Source organism: Manihot esculenta, chromosome 15 (assembly GCF_001659605.2).
Source record: "Manihot esculenta cultivar AM560-2 chromosome 15, M.esculenta_v8, whole genome shotgun sequence".
In the NCBI taxonomy this organism is placed as follows: domain Eukaryota; kingdom Viridiplantae; phylum Streptophyta; class Magnoliopsida; order Malpighiales; family Euphorbiaceae; genus Manihot; species Manihot esculenta.
Window position 1 is genome coordinate 4,908,559 of NC_035175.2, and position 18,241 is coordinate 4,926,799.

At 33.0% G+C, this 18,241-nt stretch overlaps 1 protein-coding gene and 1 long non-coding RNA gene across 3 annotated transcripts; both read right to left on the reverse strand.

The window, feature by feature from the left end:
- Nucleotides 1-1,175: 1,175 nt before the first annotated feature.
- Nucleotides 1,176-8,735, reverse strand: LOC110601671 (glycerophosphodiester phosphodiesterase GDPDL3). The gene is made up of 9 exons (XM_021738896.2): nt 8,477-8,735; nt 6,914-7,210; nt 5,873-5,988; nt 5,181-5,682; nt 4,607-4,645; nt 4,224-4,508; nt 3,533-3,675; nt 2,336-2,819; nt 1,176-1,804 (listed from the first exon to the last, which is right to left on the reverse strand). Exons 1-9 carry the CDS (start codon nt 8,616-8,618, stop codon nt 1,497-1,499), a joined length of 2,316 nt encoding a protein of 771 aa, XP_021594588.1. The 5' UTR covers nt 8,619-8,735; the 3' UTR covers nt 1,176-1,496.
- Nucleotides 8,736-13,828: 5,093 nt separating this feature from the next.
- Nucleotides 13,829-16,182, reverse strand: LOC110601125. Of its 2 annotated transcripts, XR_002485770.2 has the most exons (4): nt 15,700-16,182; nt 15,431-15,606; nt 14,967-15,112; nt 13,829-14,335 (listed from the first exon to the last, which is right to left on the reverse strand). It is a non-coding gene; the product is annotated as an uncharacterized LOC110601125 (long non-coding RNA). The 2 variants fall into 2 exon arrangements; XR_002485769.2 differs by having other exon boundaries at nt 15,431-16,174.
- Between the last annotated feature and the right edge of the window lie 2,059 nt (nt 16,183-18,241).

The following is an 18,241-nucleotide window of genomic DNA, read 5'->3' on the forward strand; positions in this document are numbered from 1 at the left end:
TTTTGGTCAATTGATTAATAAAAATATCATACTTGTTTTTCTATGCAGTTACTATTATTATTAAATAATTTAAGGACATATAATATTTTATTTTATTTTATTTAATAGTCAAATTAATTATTTTCGATTAAAAATTTGAATTGAATTTTATAAATTTTATATTTTAATTTAACTAAAATTTTAATATAAATATTTAATTTAAAAATATTAAAATAATTTCTTGCAAATAGCAAATATTATTCTAGCTTTATAATTTTTTTTATATATTAAATGCGGAATTTATACGTTAATACTAATGCATGATTCATCGTACATTTTGAAAATACTGTATAATCACTCATGATTTAGGGTTTAGGGCATTGGTGGGGGTGGATAATGGGAAAGCGAGAGTGGACCATCAAATGCATGGAGAAATGCAGATGACATAAGAGACAGGTGAGCATGATGCAAGGAAAGCCGTTGGATTAATGGGTGGGTCAAGAAAGAGTTGTGTCAAAATTCTGTAGAATAAACAAACCAGCCTTGCAAATACAAGTTAACGTGTTGTCATTTGTAAGACTTTAGGAGCCTTTCCATCAGCTGGCTGGAACATAATTTTTGGCTGATTTTGCTATTACAAAATCATCATGTTATCATTTCTGTTTAAACCGAAACAAAATTGATAAAAAACCCTTGCCTTTCTGACCTTCAAATCCCAAAACTCACGATATTAAAAACGATTACCGCACAAATGAGTTAAAATTAAGCTAAAGATCAATATTACTGATATTATCATAGTAGTTCGTGATACAACTAATACTTTATTAGATGAATAGAATGGCCAAACTTGAGACTCTCATATTAGTTTTGGCTAAAAACTCACTGTTACTTATTTATTCCATGGCCGCAATGATTCTCTTTTTAATGTTGACTGAGCTTATTTTTTTACTATTATTATTGCCATTATAGCTCTACAAACTCAACCGCTTGATCTCTCATTTTAACTTACACATCAACATAGTAATAAAGTTCATATTTTGTTTGAGTAATGTTTGCCATTTGACCAATTAGTAGCTGCTTTGCCGGAGCTAGCTGCTATACAAGGCATTAATTTTGCAGGTAAAAAAAAAATCAATATTATTCACTTACCTGTTTTGATAGCAAAATAAACGGGTCAACCCACAAAACAAGAGAGGAGAACAAATAGACGCATGCAGGAGAATATTTCAGTCCATGCTGCCTCTTAACTTTCTCTCATAAATAATACACACCAATGAATATAAATATATCTTACAAAGATAGTGAATTCTGTCTTGATTTTGTTTCTCTCAAATACAAGGGGAAGAATGAACATTCCTACAATAATAAAGCAAAAAAGAATAAATAGCCAACTGGAGTCGAGATTTGTAGTGAGCAATCATGCATCAAAAAGCTCCACGCTACTTGATCCTACAAGAATGAGACTGGAAATAGGAAAGCGCAGAAAGATCTTAAGCAGATCTCACCGTTTTCCAATTTCAAAGCAGCGACAAAATGGTGAAGATAGTGGCCAGATTTGTAAGGAAGAAACATGCAACAATTTTAGGCTGTCCACTTGGTCTTGGAGCTGCTGCTGATTGTCCGGTTCCATTACCTGGGCTGGAAGTTGGAGCTCTTGCGACAAATGAGGGCAAAGGTGGCTCCATCACATCACTCTCTGTCAGCACTGGGTTAGGAGCCTCAGCCGGTGGCAAGTAGTCAGGTGTAATTAGTTGCATAAGACTGCCTGGCTGAACAGGGGTCATGTAAGGAGGGGCGCTCTTGCCCAAATTTAAACAACGGTTCTCTGCAATTGATAGGATTAAATCAAATCAGTAGAAAGCAACCAGGTTATCTTCTCAAGGGTTGAAACTATTTCCATAAAGATTAAGTAGCTACTCTCAATCCATTCTGTGAACAAGTTTTTCATCTCATCCATGAATTCTAACAAAACTAATAAAATTAAATTAAATAAGTCTATTTCCAGGTTATTTGAATGAAACAATGAATCCAAATTCCCCTTCCCAAATCCATGAAGCCAAAAGCAACCTTAAGGAATTTGGTAAAATAGTTTTCAAATTTGTCCAGACAACCATAAGTCAATGAAGAAGTCACCCTATTCTGTCAAACTCCCATGGAAGATGTTCAGCAGACTGAAACGAAATGCAATGGGATAAAGAATGCAGCAGATTGAAACATTGAACTCTGAATCTGTGAAACTTATCCTAGATATCTTTTACGTCAAATAAATAGAAAGAATCCTATTGTTGTCTATGAAACATAATATAAATATATATTTATGTCAAATAAATAGAAAGAAGCCACGTAGAACTCTTACTTTTGTATCTACTTGATGTTAAAGGGAAGTCTGTGATCACACCACTAATATTGGCTCCCATGACATAAGAGTTAATCTCCACAGTAGCATCCGAGAAGAAGTCCCATGCTTGAGATACAAATTCATTGCTGAAGGTCTCAACATAAACAGGGAGCCCAGCAGAGTTTAGCCTTGGCACAACATCTGTAGCACCAGTGAGGAATAGTGAATTATCAGGGAAAACAGAATTCTTGCTGATGACCACAGAATCAGCAAATTTCTTGATGTCATTAATGGTTGCATCAAGAGCATCTCGAATGTTCTCATCAACCTTGTAAACCAGCTTGTAATTATGTTGGTCCTTAAACTTCATCAGAACAGAACTATTACTTGACTGAATCATAACTTCTAAGTCAGTCTGCTTGTCATAACCAGCTTTGCTCAAAACATCCAGTACTGCATCAGTTACAGGTAATTGCTGCTTCTCTATCAGATAAGGTGCATTCTGAAAGGAACAGAAGAGAACAAAATTTCAAGCACTAGAAAATTTCTTTTTTCCATTTTTCTATTGAGTTTGGTGCTGCAATAGAAGTAGATAAATTCTTGACAATCTTGAACAGACTGCAGCATTGAAACCATATTATCGTTTTGCAAATCAAACCCTGACATCTGTAATTCCCATTACAAATTCTGAATAGGACAGCTAAAAAACTTTTACCAGAAGAATAGCCTTTTCGAATCACATGTATGTCATATACACAAGACAGTTATACCCATAATAGAAGGTTTCGATTATAACCCACAAGAAAAGCATTTCCTGGTCATATATTCATTTCAACCAGAGGACCTGGAATCAGAAAGATGTTAGAAAGTAGATCCTAGTACAGATAATCAGGCAGGACAGCTCACCCTTGTGAATGGGCTTCTGCAAACAGTTCAAGCTTGATAGAAGGTGCAGGGGAAAAAAGCACAGCAAGCCCCAAGGCAGAGCAAGAAGCAAAATTATGATTTGGTTACCGCACCCACACTGGCTGTCCAAGGATATCACTACCAAATTCTTTGGCCAACCAAAACCACATGCATAATATTTGCCATTTAGAGGAAAGAAGAAAGCAAAGGAGGCACGCTTCATCACCATAATTGACCAACTAGCCAAAAATAACTCATATACAGGAATAAGGATCATGAACAACTAACATCAGCATAAGAAAAACCCACCTCAATGCTTATCAAGACACCAGAGAGAGAACTAGTGTTTTTTGCCAGCGCCAAGAAATCATGCAAGCTTAGGAGTTTCCCATCATTTCTGAACTTTGGATTCCTGAATAATTGATATTTTGCATATGGGCTTTCTATCACCGCTGCAATAGAATAAGAACTACATTAATGCAAGGATAGTATTTATTTTAAAGATGGATTATTCCGGTATGTAATATCTAATTACCTAACCCAAGAAACAGAACAAAATTCAACAGCCAAACAACTACTGAATTTCTTGGTAGATGTTAGAGGTAGCTAAGAAAGCCATGGAATATAAGCACCAAAGGGGTAAAATAGCAGATCCTTATTGATGACTGTGCCCTCATGTACCACATTACTAATTTCTACCATACCATTTCCATAAAAACCAAAATTTACATTTTCAAATACAACATGGAGAAAAATCATCCTATAATGCTGGGACATTTCTTCCTATAGTTTTAGCCTGAATTCTTCTAATTTCTGCATATATTTATGTGTATATAATTCTCAAGTAGCATAATTGGCTGGTCATAAAGTCTTTAATTGCACCTCATAAATCATATTGCCTTGACTCTTGAGTTTCAACTACACAGAACCAATTTATATTCAATGGGGAAGGGCAAGTCAGAAGTGTAATGATCACTCAGCTGATAACGAATTTACTTACATGTCAATGGCTGAATCTGACTCCATGTCAAGCTAAAGGTAAATATTCCACTGTCTTTTTTGAGCTCTGGAATTACTTCTGCAAGGTTGCTATATTTGGACTGAGCAACTGTCGTGCTGTCAATAAGATTTATGGAGCCTGAGCAAAAAGGTACCCCATCCTTCGACATTTGTACGGGACAATCAATAACATTGGCACCATCTGAAATAGCTTTCTGGTATGCCTTGTCGGTACAACCAGGGTAATCTCCACTTGCACCATTTTTTGAAATGACCAAAACTTTTGCTGCACCATAAACAAGATGAATCAAACCATACTATTCCAGAGATGTGTCAGTAAAAGTAAAATCTTGTGATAACAAGCATTATGTAATAACAGCTTACCTTGTTCTGCAGCATTTTTGCCAATATGGGAAAAGCAACCTGCAACAAAAGAAAAAGGAGAAATTAGCTTCTCAAAAACATTTGTTTCTCTAAACCAGGATAACACACCAGCCTTAAGGTAGGCATTCCTCAAAAAGGGCATAATCTAGCAATAGGCAGAGGAGCTTTCTTTCTTAGATGGAATTTCCAATAACATTGAAAGTAAAGTTCAATTTTCAACCAATTAAGCTTGATCAAATTACAAATTCACATGTAATCAAGGAATAAACTAAGGCAAGCCAGGAGTTGCAGCAATTAAACCTAAAAGAGAGTTCCAGGTGAGCCAGCAATGCGAGCATTACTGCCAAATAACCAATTAATTAATAATTATTCAAGCAAATGATGCTACCTAGTAAACACAATGTTGAGGAATCCACTATACTTGTTCCAAGAACAAATTACTTGCATTCATAGTTGATGATGCAATGAATGAACACTTGGAAGATGATGTTAGATGCAAGCAAGATAATAAAGTACTATTTCACAATCTGTATATACACAATTAGAGGGTAGATGAATGAAGAATATGGCTCACCTATCGCTGCTGATGGAGTTATTGGGAAGTCAGATAGCACTCCATCAACAGAGAATTCACCATTATCAATGAAAGATAGATATTCAGCTACTGGATCATAACTGTAATTGAAACTAAATGGAACATCATTGTAAAAATCTGACGCAAAAACTTCTAGGCCTGCCTTGTGTGCATCCAGGACAACAGAAGTATAAGGTTGTAAATAAAGACTTGAATCAACACGCCAAATGTAACCCTTGGGTATAAGAATACCAGAGGCAAATGTCTTGATAAATGTTAAATTCTTCAAGAGAGAATTGTAAGTCTGGTTTGTTGAAGGCTCAAAATCGTTAGGTCCTAGAAATCGGAAGACCAGCTTTGTTACATTAGGGTTGACTCTTGCAGCAATACTTCTCAGGAAAGCCACCTCTGGTGATGAGATATAATTGACAACCACTCTTCGAGATAGAGAAAGTACATAGCTTCTCATGTTCAAATTGTGTTGCATGAAGAATGCATCATGCTGCAAAAGAATCCAATAAAAAGGTTGGTCAAAGTAATAGCTAAGCAAGCATATTCCATTAAAATTGAAGGAATGGAATATTAACAATGATAGGAAAAGGCCAAAAAAAAAAACACATAAGATAAAACTAAGGCCTTTAATTTTAAAGTGCGCACCCATCATAAAAAGGAAAGGTTATTCTGCAACCTACCTGAATATTCAACCAAACGCCGCCTGGTGGTTTTAATGCAGTCACATTCTCAACCATCATAATTGGAAACGCATTGCCATCAAACTTGCCAGATCGAGAAAAGACACCCTGGATGTCTGTCACATATTAAAGTTATGTTAGAATCAGATTGTCACAGCATAAACAAGCAACAAATTTAACCATCAGATCGACCCAGATCAAAAGAATACAAAAACCAGAATTAAGTTGCTATAACTGTTCATTGTCTTTCCTAGGTAAGAGAAGCAAAGCAGGCAGTTCCATACAATTGAGTATCTGATATAAGAATTATATTGATAGAAAGCAGCTCTACTCAGGTTAATTTGACAAGTGATGCAAGTACATCCAAATCCCGAAGGCAAAACACAAATCTTTCAATCTAAAATTAAATGAACTGAGCTTTTGCCACAAAACAACAGTCATCATGCAGTGAACTAATAATACAACTGTCTCCCTTTTTTGTTTTGGTATGAATGATCTCAATCATCGTATTCAATACAGAGATGGTCCATCTAATAACAGTGAATTACAGGCCAGAAATAAGGCAATACCATGAACTCAGACAATGAACATCAGAGAAGCCTTGACCATGAAAAAATTCACTTGATAGTTGGAAATTTGAAAATTGGAATTGTAGGAAAGGAAATTTGATAGTTGTACTTAGTGAAAGTCATTGCTGACAGTCAGGGGCGGAGGGAAGGTACGGCAAGGGGGGGCACGTGCCGTACCGGCAACCGGAAAATGCTTTGAAGGGGGATGAAGGTGCCGCAGCGGCGCAGCCAGTGTCCTACCAAAGGGAAGCTCCTGGCTCCGCCACTGCTGACAATAATAAGATGTACTTTTCACTTCTATCTATCCTTCCCACCAAAATCCACAAGCATGGCTTCTCGCCAATGAATTTCCAAATGCAGAAGTGCAGGTATTATATAACAGTAGCAAGATGAAAATAATAGTAAACCACATGTGTAAAAGTAATCAAGACATCAAAAATTGACAAGTTTGGTTAAGATAAAATAAACTCACAAAAGACATTTGATATTAATTCACTGAAATTGAAATCCGTTGAAAACCATCCTTGAGTGCGGACACCATTGACTAAGTAAGTCTTGACCCTATTTTTGTAAACAAATGAAATGTCTGTAGAATTTTCTAGCCTGACATCAGGAGCACAAATCCCTACTCCATCTTTGGTCAACTGCACATCACACCATAGAATTACATGGGGTACACTGATTTGCAGTGCCAATTGATAAGCAAACAAGCTTGAATCTGGAAATATTCCAGAAAATCCTCCACGTGCGACAACTAAAGGTGGATTTCCTGCAAAGGAAATTGAATAAGTGAGCCTATGCAACATACAGCCAGAAAAGCACATGAAATTATCACTGAAACTTGATTCCATAGCTAAATGATTTACATGCTCTTTTTCTCAATCCAGCATGTTCTATTTCTGCTGTATTTAACGTAACTCAAACATTGAGGCAGTAAAGGGACATGTATTAAACCAGATATACAGTTTTATTCTCCATGCATATGATTTGTTCAGCTCGGATTCCATATATATATTTTTGGCATCATAAGAGATCATATGATGCAAAGCAAAGAAATTTAAAGGGAAAATAAAAACCAAATATTAATTTTCTTTCTTCTTTAAAGGAGGTTCCTTTTCTTTTGTTTCTGCCAGTTTCCTCGGCTTGAAGACTTGGTCACACCAGTGTATCGCAATAATACAATGGATTAAGTGCCACGTACTTTAGCGTCTCAACTCATCCGCTTGTGGGACTCGTTCATTGGATTGGTCTAATTCTTTCTTCCATTCGTGGAGAAAGCGAGAGAGAGACCGTTTAATGAGAAAACAAATATTTAGGAAAACAAACTTAGTCCAACAGAAAGAAATAGAGATTTATCCTATATAGACAATCCACGAAAAGCGAAACTAATTACACCTTCATTTTTGGAAACCAGTTGAGATCCAATATACGAATACCTTCATCAGGCCAAGCTATGGTTAATTGATAGAGAAATCTTAGTGAATAGAGCTTTCAATAATCACTCCAATTTCAGAATACATTTGCCTGTACGGCCAAAACAATTATTTAAAAAAAAAAAATCAATGGTCATTTTATCAGAACAACGACCAAAATATGATAAAGATATTGGTTTTTTCAAAAGCTCTAGGATATCTAGATTTCAAAAAAATAAGACAAATATTGAATAAAATCTCATTATTTAAGACAAAACTTTGCCAAATAAATAAGAAGGATAAATACCTCAATACTGAGCATAACGAAACCAACAAAACGTCATCGAGGTAAAATAACTTCATCATTTAAAGAAGAATAACGCGGAGATCAGAAAATATTAGCATTCTTCCGTCACTAATTTTCCCGAGCTTTCTCAGGAACAAAATGAAATTCTTTACCAAAAAAACAGGCTAAGATTCGATTGAAGAAATGCCACTAGTTGCAGTCGATAAAAGATCAAACTTACATGCATTTTCTACAAAGAAATAGCAAGCACTGGAACCGAATTCCAGATGGATAAAGTGGAAAAAAAAATAGCAAGAAGGGGAAAAACAGGACTGACCGCTAAGTGTCTGCCAGCGATTAGTAGATCCCTGAGCAGAAACCAGAGTTCCTAACGAGTAAAGTAGCAGAAATGCAGCCAGTAGAGAAGTAAAAGCGCGTGAACTGGACATTGCAGCCGGAGGTTCTCGCCGGCAACTCATCAACGGAGCGTAGCAGCTCCCAGTCAGGTAACCTCGGAAAACGTGCGAGATTTGATAAACTTGAGAGAGAGAGAGGGAGAGGAAAGGTGAATGAAGCTCTGGAGCTTTTCAGGCTGGCTTTTCTGGATTTTTTATATATTGAGAATTATTTTAATTAGAGAAATAATATGGACTAAACAAATGCTAAGTAGTTTTTTAATGTCAGTGCAGTTAAGGGGGGAAAAAAAATCATACGGCTACGCGTTTCGGTTTTCTTACTGAAAACCGGCTTACAGCTGCAGCTCGCTGACAATTTGGCTCCAGCATGCTGCTGATTTTTCGTTTTCCTTTTTTTTTTTTTTTAATTTCTAATGTTGCTCAGCATTCGATAATGGAGTTTGTCTTTTTCTTGATGTTTTTACTTGGTCAGTTCTCTTAGTTTTTGTTGACATTTCTCTAATCCAGGCGAATTCCACTTGGACACATGTTGATAAATTCCTAATTTCTTAAGTTCTTAAAAAATATTATTTAAAGATAATCCATTGTTAAAGACTCATAATTATGACAAATAATTTGAAAAATTGATAAACTTTTATATCTTTGATTACTAATAATGTAATATATGTTAGATGAAGGAAATATTCCACGTGAGCTATAACAACTTCCAGCTCAGCAGACTATTCAATTCATTTAATTAAAAATAAATCATGCTTTCAAAAAAGTTATAATGTTGAAATTAAGGATGGTAAAACATACCGTTATTTCAAGTGGGTCAAAATTAAGACCACCTTTTTTTCATTCCTTAATGTTTAATTATAATAAAATAAACCAAAGTAAATATTTAAAAATCCTAAATAGTTTATTTAAAATTTTAAATTAATATATGTTAACTTTACGGACTTTAAGCTACTAAAATTATTGGTTCTTTCTTTTTTAACAGCGCCAGGAAAAATGTTTATTTCTTTCTTTTTTTTTTTATTTTTGTCTGAAATCCAAGTTGTTTCTCACATAATGCGAGATAGACGATGGAGCCGCCAGCCATGAGCTTGAGTTGCAACCAGACTGTGCTTATTGGACTACAGCTATACAGGGTCCACAAAGTGGGCAGAGACAATCTGGCTATTGCTGAAATGGCATTAATTTATTGGCAGTTCACACTGAGGTTAGCTAAACGCGCAGAGCGGGCCAGGGAAGTTGAAAAATATATATATATCTTAAAATATCTTAACATTTTAAAATTTTATTAATTAATTTTAATTATTAAATATTTTATTATTTAATTATTGTAATTAAAAAAAATAATTAATGTTTTAATTTTATAAAAAATTATTACTTAATTATTTGTATTAAATGAATTTTAAATTTTTTTATAATATTTAATATTAAAACTTAATTAAAAAATTAATTAACATTTTACTATTTTTTAAAAGATGCTTCAATATATTTTATCCATACTACAATAATTAAGTAGTATATTTAACAAAACAAAAAACCCAAATTTCCCGCTATTACTTGCAATCCACAGACCAATTCCGAGGGTTTATAATGAGCCATTTGGCGACATTGACTCTCTGGGGTCGATGTCCAGTATCGGGTCGGGTCGAATTATTCCACGACAATTCGTTAAACACCATTTTGTTCCTATTAGTAGACTGACCATATTGGTAATTTTGATAATGACCGAATTGAATTGTTAAATTGCAATTTGCATATATGAAATGAATTTAAAAATTGAAATAAAAAATTTATATTAGAAAATGAAATGACAAAAAAAAAAAAAAGATTTCTTTGATAAATTTCGTTGAGGACAGGCATTAGCGACGAAATGTCCAGGGCCACCTATACGTAAAAAAGAAAAATAATAATGTTGATGGATGTGGATGATTAAATGCATAGCATCTGTGAAGTATTATTTTTATATGGAGAGAGAGAGAGAGAGAGAGAGAGAGAGACTTTGTGTGGAAGAAACGTTTGATTTATTTACGGGAAGAGTAAATAATGATTTGGTTCAACGTAGAAGCGAGTGAGGAAATAATGAGTAGGAAGCAAAATCAATTACAGCAGCAAATTTCTTGAGTTTTTTCTTTTTCTTCATTTTTTTACTTGTGGAGGTGGACCGAGTCGTCCTTTCAAAATCAAACCCAACCTTACTCTTAAACCATGAAATAAATGTTAAAATTTTGTAAATCAAACCCGAACCCCTTTTTTCCGGCTTTTATATAATTATATAAATATAAAAATATATATATATCTAACGTTCAGGCTCAAACAATTCAATTTTGTTTGATTAGCATAATATAAATTTACAATTTTCAAAATTCAGTAGGAAAATTATTTTGGCAAGAAGATTCAGTGCCAAAGCTGTACATCTGGCAGCACATGGATTGTGAAATATTAAAATAAATTAGACGGCTCATCATTTGTACCAAATTATTAACCATTTTTGCATTACCATTTTTTTAAAATATTAGTTAGTAATATATTTTAAGGATCCAAAATGACTAAGTGGAATAAGTTGGAGAGGCAGAAGGAGACAAATACAATGAAGGAATTGAGAGTGGGGCCGTGGGCAGGGCAATGTAAGAGCGAGGTTTGTGAAAACGTGGAAAAGGGTCCCACTCACTAGTGAAGGAGTGAGTGCACGTTGAATTGATGGTGGGGACAAATTAGAAAGAGACGCAACGATATCATAGATGATAGTGATGAGGCGCACTCCATTCCAACTCCAATGCGTTTTGTTTGGACATTCTAGAGATACCAAAAAAAAAAAGAAACCTTTGAACCGCATCCGCAGGTTTGATTTAGTAGTAAATGAATCTAAAAGGACCTGGGGGATTTCAGATTATTAGAACATAGAAGACAAAGCAGAACAGAAGAGCAAGGCAGGGCAGGGGCATGTGGTAGTTAAATAATATCAAACATTAACTAATAACATAAAGATATGTTGATTTTTCTTTACAATCATGGCACACTTCATTTTGATATATTTTAGTTCTTGATGCATATTATTATATTTAATATTAATTATTTGAATATTTATCTTTATTAATTTATTTATGGCGTAAATCGACCATTGATGCTTCGTACGCCATTTTAAGATTCCCATGAAATGGAATCTTCCTTTGGCAAAAAAATTTAAAAAAAAAAATTCTTTACGTTTGTAATGGGGCAGTAACATGCGACTCAGACCAAGTCAAACTAATTTATTAAATTTTAGCTAAAAATGATAATCTTATCACTTGTATAATTTATTAATTTTGAAATAGTTAACTTGTTTTTTTTTAAAGAAACTTTAAATTAACTGAAATCAAATCAAATAAAAAAAATTATTATATCATTTTGAATTATATATAAATATTTTGGTATACTAATTTGATTTTCTATGCATGATGTCAATTGCATGGTGAATTGACTTGATCTTCTTACCACCATCCTTTCTCATCCTTTTATATATTAATTAGGACTTTTTTATACAATAAATGCTAATAGCAATCTCCTCTGCAAGAGATCTCCTCTGCTCGATATTTTTTTTTAAGATTGGACTGCGGCACGAGTAAAGTCAGTAAATTTAAATGGAGACGTGACTTTAATACTGAGTTGAAAAAAGTCTCCCGGAGGTATTTTAACAATAAATAGTGATGCAACCACTTTTAATCATTCTCATATTGGATTGGATATAGTAACCTATGATAGCATGGGAGAGTTTATTTGTGTTAAGCATACGGTGGTTTTTAGTGATGTTGGAACAAAAATTACTGAAACTTTAACCATCAGAGAAGCTCTTAACTCAATTAAAAGCGAGTAATGGTCCAATGTGATTGTGGAGTCAGATACTCAACTTAGTATTCGGACTATTATTAATCCATTTATATGGATTATTCGGCTTTTGGTTCAATTATTTATGATTGTAAATCTCTAATCGATGAGATGAATAGTGTTAATATTCGTTATATTTCTCGATCTGCTAATGGCGTAGCATATGTATTGTCTAGGGCTGAAATGGACTGTTTTACCTTCTACTTATATTTTACCTCTGTTAAGACTTGATAGTACTTAATAAAATTTATCTACATTTACTTAAAAAAAAAAAAAAAACTAAAACGAGAGAATAATAATTAATATAGTGAATATTTCTCGGCCATCAATCATTTAATAAAATGACTGTAATTAGCATTCTATATTACTAGCATTCTGTCATATACCATTCCAAGCAAAATTGAAGTCTCTTTGCCACTTTTTTGTTGAAATTTATGGAAGATTCAATGAGGAGCTATTCTTTATCTAACTTCTCCCACCGATAAAATTAAATGAAGGGGGGTGATCATTATTCTCTTGAAAGTGGGAAGCTATGACTTGATAAATTACTTCAGCATGTGACTTGTCTGGTTCACTTTCATCAGAAATCTTGCTTTGAAAATATTCTCTGCCTTTTCTCCTGTCAACTGTCCAGCTTCTTTTAAGTGGATGTTATCAGACAATTATCTGCTTGCAGGTCCTTTACCAACATGGCACTCCTTTTATTTGTGCAGTTTAGTCATGCAAGATTTTTCATGTTAGAAAGCTTAATTCAATGACAACCTTCCGTGTCCTTGAAGATTTTTCTTTTACTTGTTCTTCACCAAGTTAGAGCTTTTAAAAGTGCTGCAGTAACCTTTGTTTTTCATGTAAAGAATGAGGAACTTACAACAATTGACAGTTGAGTGAAGTTGAGGCCTGCTAAACATTTTAGATAGGTGTTTGGTGGGCTGGGCTAATGAGAGTGGCAGTCTCAATTGCTTATGAAGTGGTGTGCTTTTGTTTGATGGGAATTCTTTTACAGGTTAAAAAATGGAGTCCTATTCTAAGATCATATTTGGCCCTATTTTGTCACTCTTGGCTTTAGAAGTTTGCATGCACCAAAAGAAGGAGAGATAGTATACTCTTTGATGTTCCAATCACGCCTTCCTTCTGGACTACTGTCCCATGAGATACTACCAGTTGAGCATACTCATTCTTGACTGAAAGACAATGGTCACAACCTTCCTTGATCTGCACAACAAAGAGAAAAGAGCAAAGCACAGAATCCAGCAACATAGAAGTCCTTCAGGCACAATAAAGAATATCTGCCCTCCTCCCGGCAGAGAAGAGGGAAACCCACAATCGGCAGGAGAGAGCTAGGAGCCTCGCCCCCTGCTAGAAGGCCTGAGCCTCGTGAAAAAAGAGAGAGAAAAGGCAAAGTTGAGAGAGCTCTGTGTCAGCAATCTCTTAACTACAATATATTATGAGCCAATAAGTTACAATTTTTGTAATATTCTAGAGAAACTATGCAACATCAACTCAAGCCTATCAGGGGCATTAAGCAATGCGAATTGAGCCCTTCAAGAAAAATCATACCAATATCTAAGTAATAGACAAAATACCATTGCACAAACAACTAACACATCTCATCTCATATGTGTTTTTGTTGAAATCCTCATCTATACAACTTTATTTTCCTACAGACCTAACATATACATGCTACAGTTGTTAGAAAATCCCAATGGTTAATCTGACTTAAATAACAACTTAGATAAATCAGAACCCTTAGCTTGCAATCAATTTCAATCAGAACCCATAGCTTGCAATCAATTTCACTTTAGAACTTCTTCTCGCCTGTAGCCCCATTCATTTATTATCTTAATGCTGTTTAGATGAAGAAACCACATCTAGTATTTACACCTCGGACATGATGCTGGATTGTTGGTGTGGGCACCAAAAGTCTGCAAAGACAAAAACATGCATGCTTTTTGTCAATTTGTAGTTATATGCTAATAAGAAGAGCCAATAAACCTACAGAAATCATAGAACAAAAAATAACTAAAGAAGTCATCTTACAACATATATACATTGTAGGTATTAGCAACTAGTCATTTCTTCAGAGTTCTGTCTAACCATTAAGGGACAACCTACAATTTTTCCAATCTAAAGCGCACACAATAGATTGAACCAGAATTATGTTCAAGTCATATGGAATGCAAAGGAGCAATCTGAAAAATCTTGGGGCTTCAAAAAGCTGCAAAATTAACTTTTTGGTGGGTACTATCTCTTTCTAACACTAAGGCAATTTAAACCAACAGCCAAAGATGTAAACCCAAAAGTGTATAACTTGCATTGAGCTAATCCTGACATCTAGATATTCAAGGAAAACAATAATGACACAAGAACTAGTATCATAAGTATCAAGATAAGAAGCCCGAGGTTCAACTAATAACAATAATGTCTCCAGAAAGAAAAGAAGCAATTTAGGAGATAGCATCCAACCATATGGAATAAATAACTGAAAGAAGACAAACAGGCATAATCAAACTAACAATGAATCTAAACACTACTGGAATCATCATGTCCACTAACCAGCCAGCTGCGATTAGCCACTACCATGTTCTAAATATAAGATGCTGTGCCAAAACTTCTGGTATTCTTGAGGCAGGAAGGCTTTGACAACCAAATAGTTCTTGAAGTTTTGCATCACATGGTATCACCAATGGACAATGGGGATCCTACAAATAAATAAAAAGCAAGGGAAGCAAGAGGTAAATACAACTAGTCAACTAGATTCACAAATTGCTGTCAAACACTAAAAGTATACAATAATATACACCATAGCGTTAGCAAGTAAATACTAAAAAAACCACAAGTGATAATGAATACCAGCACAAGCCAGAAAACAAAGACTTTATGCAGAAGAGGTCAACTCCTCGAGTCTCGATTATCAAAGACCAATATATACCAGAGAGCAAAAATATTTCTCAAAATCCACAATATCATAGAAGCACTAACAAGCAATGTAAATAAAAATAAACTTGTGAGTTAGCCACCTCCAAATTATTCACATCTATGTATTCCCGCAATGGCCCTAGACCTCTGATTGGAGCATTTCTTTCACAGCAACACCAAAAAAATTTGCAAGTTCTTCAGAAATTGCTACAGAAGGAGCAGATACAGTTTGTTTTGCTGCAAGCTCATCATCCATCTTTTGCTTCTTAGACCCCAGCTGTTCTAAGAAACAAACAAACATGAAAACTCTCTATTCAAGTCATAAAAGCACAGCACCAGCAACAAGAATGGAAAAGCCATGATGAAATACATGGAAATATACTCGTGGGTTCGAGGGGAATGATATGTTTAGCCAGCAGCTTGTTCATCTTGAACACATCCACACAGTCCGTCTCAAACACCAGGCGCAGCTCATCGCTGCAAATTATTTTCCTTTTGTTACTTAGGTCTTGAAGATTGTTTTTTCCTTATGTAACCCATAGCTGCTTCACGATCTAAAGCCCAATCATGGGGAAAATTTAGCAGCAACCTAAACGGACCATAAACCGGCAATTAGCGCATAAAAAGAAAGCGCAAGCGTGTTGAACCTCGGTCCTTGGCAGAGCTGGCTGCCCAACAATGGCCTCAAGTTGAGGCGAAACACCACAAAGTTTGTTAAGACCGCCTGGCCCACCTCTTCTCTTACATTATTAGGGCCCCTGGAAGCACAATGAAATTTAATTTAAAGTTTCCCTCAAATTTTCTCAGCAGCCAAATGGATTTTTATTTTTTTGGTAGAAAAAATCCATAGCAAGAACAAAGAATTTATTAAACATTCCTGTTTTGAAACGTCGGTGCTCGGAACCGCAAATGTTTTATTATCAAACTATATGTTATTTATTGCATTATGATAATTCAAAATTAATATTAATTGATGTTATTTTTTTAAGCTATGTTAAATTAAACTATACACTCAAAACAATAATATAAAAAAAACATAATCTACCTAAAACATAATAAAATATATCAGATAACATATTTTTTTATTAATTTTATATAAATATAAATAATTATAAGTGTATCCTTCAAAATCAACTATATTTAAAATTCAATATTCCAAGTTCTTTTAATTTAAATTTTTTTATTAATTAGCTCAACCTCATTTTCTCTAGACTAAAATCATAAATATTATTTATTTAATAGATCAAAATACGAGTCCTCATTTTTCTATTAATAAAAGGTTTATTGTTAATTTTAATTATGTATGTTATATATAATTTATATAATAACGTTTTTACTAAAATTATTATTTAAGTGATAAAAAAATTGTTCATACTAATATTTATTGTACAATTTAGGGAAAATTATTTTTTAGTCCCTAAAGTTTAACGTAATTAACACTTCTATCCCTCTATTTTGGCGACCCAACACTTAAGTCCCTCACTTTCTTTTCTGTCCAAATTCGTAGTCCTTCCGTCTAAAATAGCCGTTTGGAATACGTGAATTGATAAAATTAACCCTCATTGACCCAAATCCAAATGCCTCTTCTTCTTCTTCTGGATAAAAGTAACTGGAGAAAATATGAAAGAGAAAAAGAATAGGATTTCACACTGAGATATGGGTATTTTTGGAAAAAATTATCACCTCTTACTTTTCACTCTTTGACCAAACAGTTTAAATGGACGAAAGGGCTACGAATTTGGACGGAAGAGAAAGAGAGGAATTTAAGTGTTGGGTCGCCAAAATAGAGGGATAAAAATATTAATTACGTTAAATCTTAGGGACTAAAAAATAAATTTTTCTACAATTTATTATATTTTTTTGTCATGTTTTAACATTAAAGGAATACTAATTGAAATTGGAACTGATTCTTTATTAGGTGACGAATACTACTTCATATACAAGTTTGTATAGAAGGTGGGAAGGCAAAGTTGGACTTCTAACAAATTAAATTGACCAATAATAAACTGGAAAAAATACACGTGTGCTGGCAGCTAGAATTAGCCATGCAAATTGCTAAAATTAGTCGTTATTTATTATGGTTTATTTTTGACACTGAAATTATTAAGAGAGTAATATTATTATTATATGTTGTTAATATAAAAAGTAAAAAAAATTAATTTTGATTTTGTTATAATTATAATTTATATTTTATTTTCTTATAATATTATACTATTATTTATATTTTTAAAAATTATTAAAATTATCACGTCACTCACATGTCACATTATTAATATTATATCAATAAATTGACTTACTATAATTTTTTTGATAATTATTTATTTTATTAATAATTTTTTATAAAAAAATAAAAATTAAATTTATAATTTTTAATAAATTATATATTTTTTTTACCACATGACCAAAACAAATTACACAATTAAATATTTAATTCATATATTATTATTTTTAAAATTTTATTTTAAATATTAGTATAATTTAAAAAATGGTGAATTAGCATTATATTTAAGAATTAAAATAATAATTAAAAAAATATTTTAAAAAATATTTTATTATTTTTAATATTTTTAAATTAAATCATATTAAATATTATTTTAAATTTTTTAATATTTCATAATTAATATATTTAATAAAATTAATTTTGTAATGATAATTTTAAAATAATACTAAATAGTAAATATATCATATAGATTTAATAAAATTCGATTAATAATAATTTTAATTAAAATAATATTAAAATAAATTATTATTATAAAATTATTAATAAAAATAAAATTAAATAATAATTTTTAAATATATTTTATAATAAAAAAAATAACTTGATAGTTTTATAAGTTTTTCACTATATAAATTATATTTAATCACACATTAAAATAAAAAAATTTATTTAATAAAAAATAAAAATATAAGAT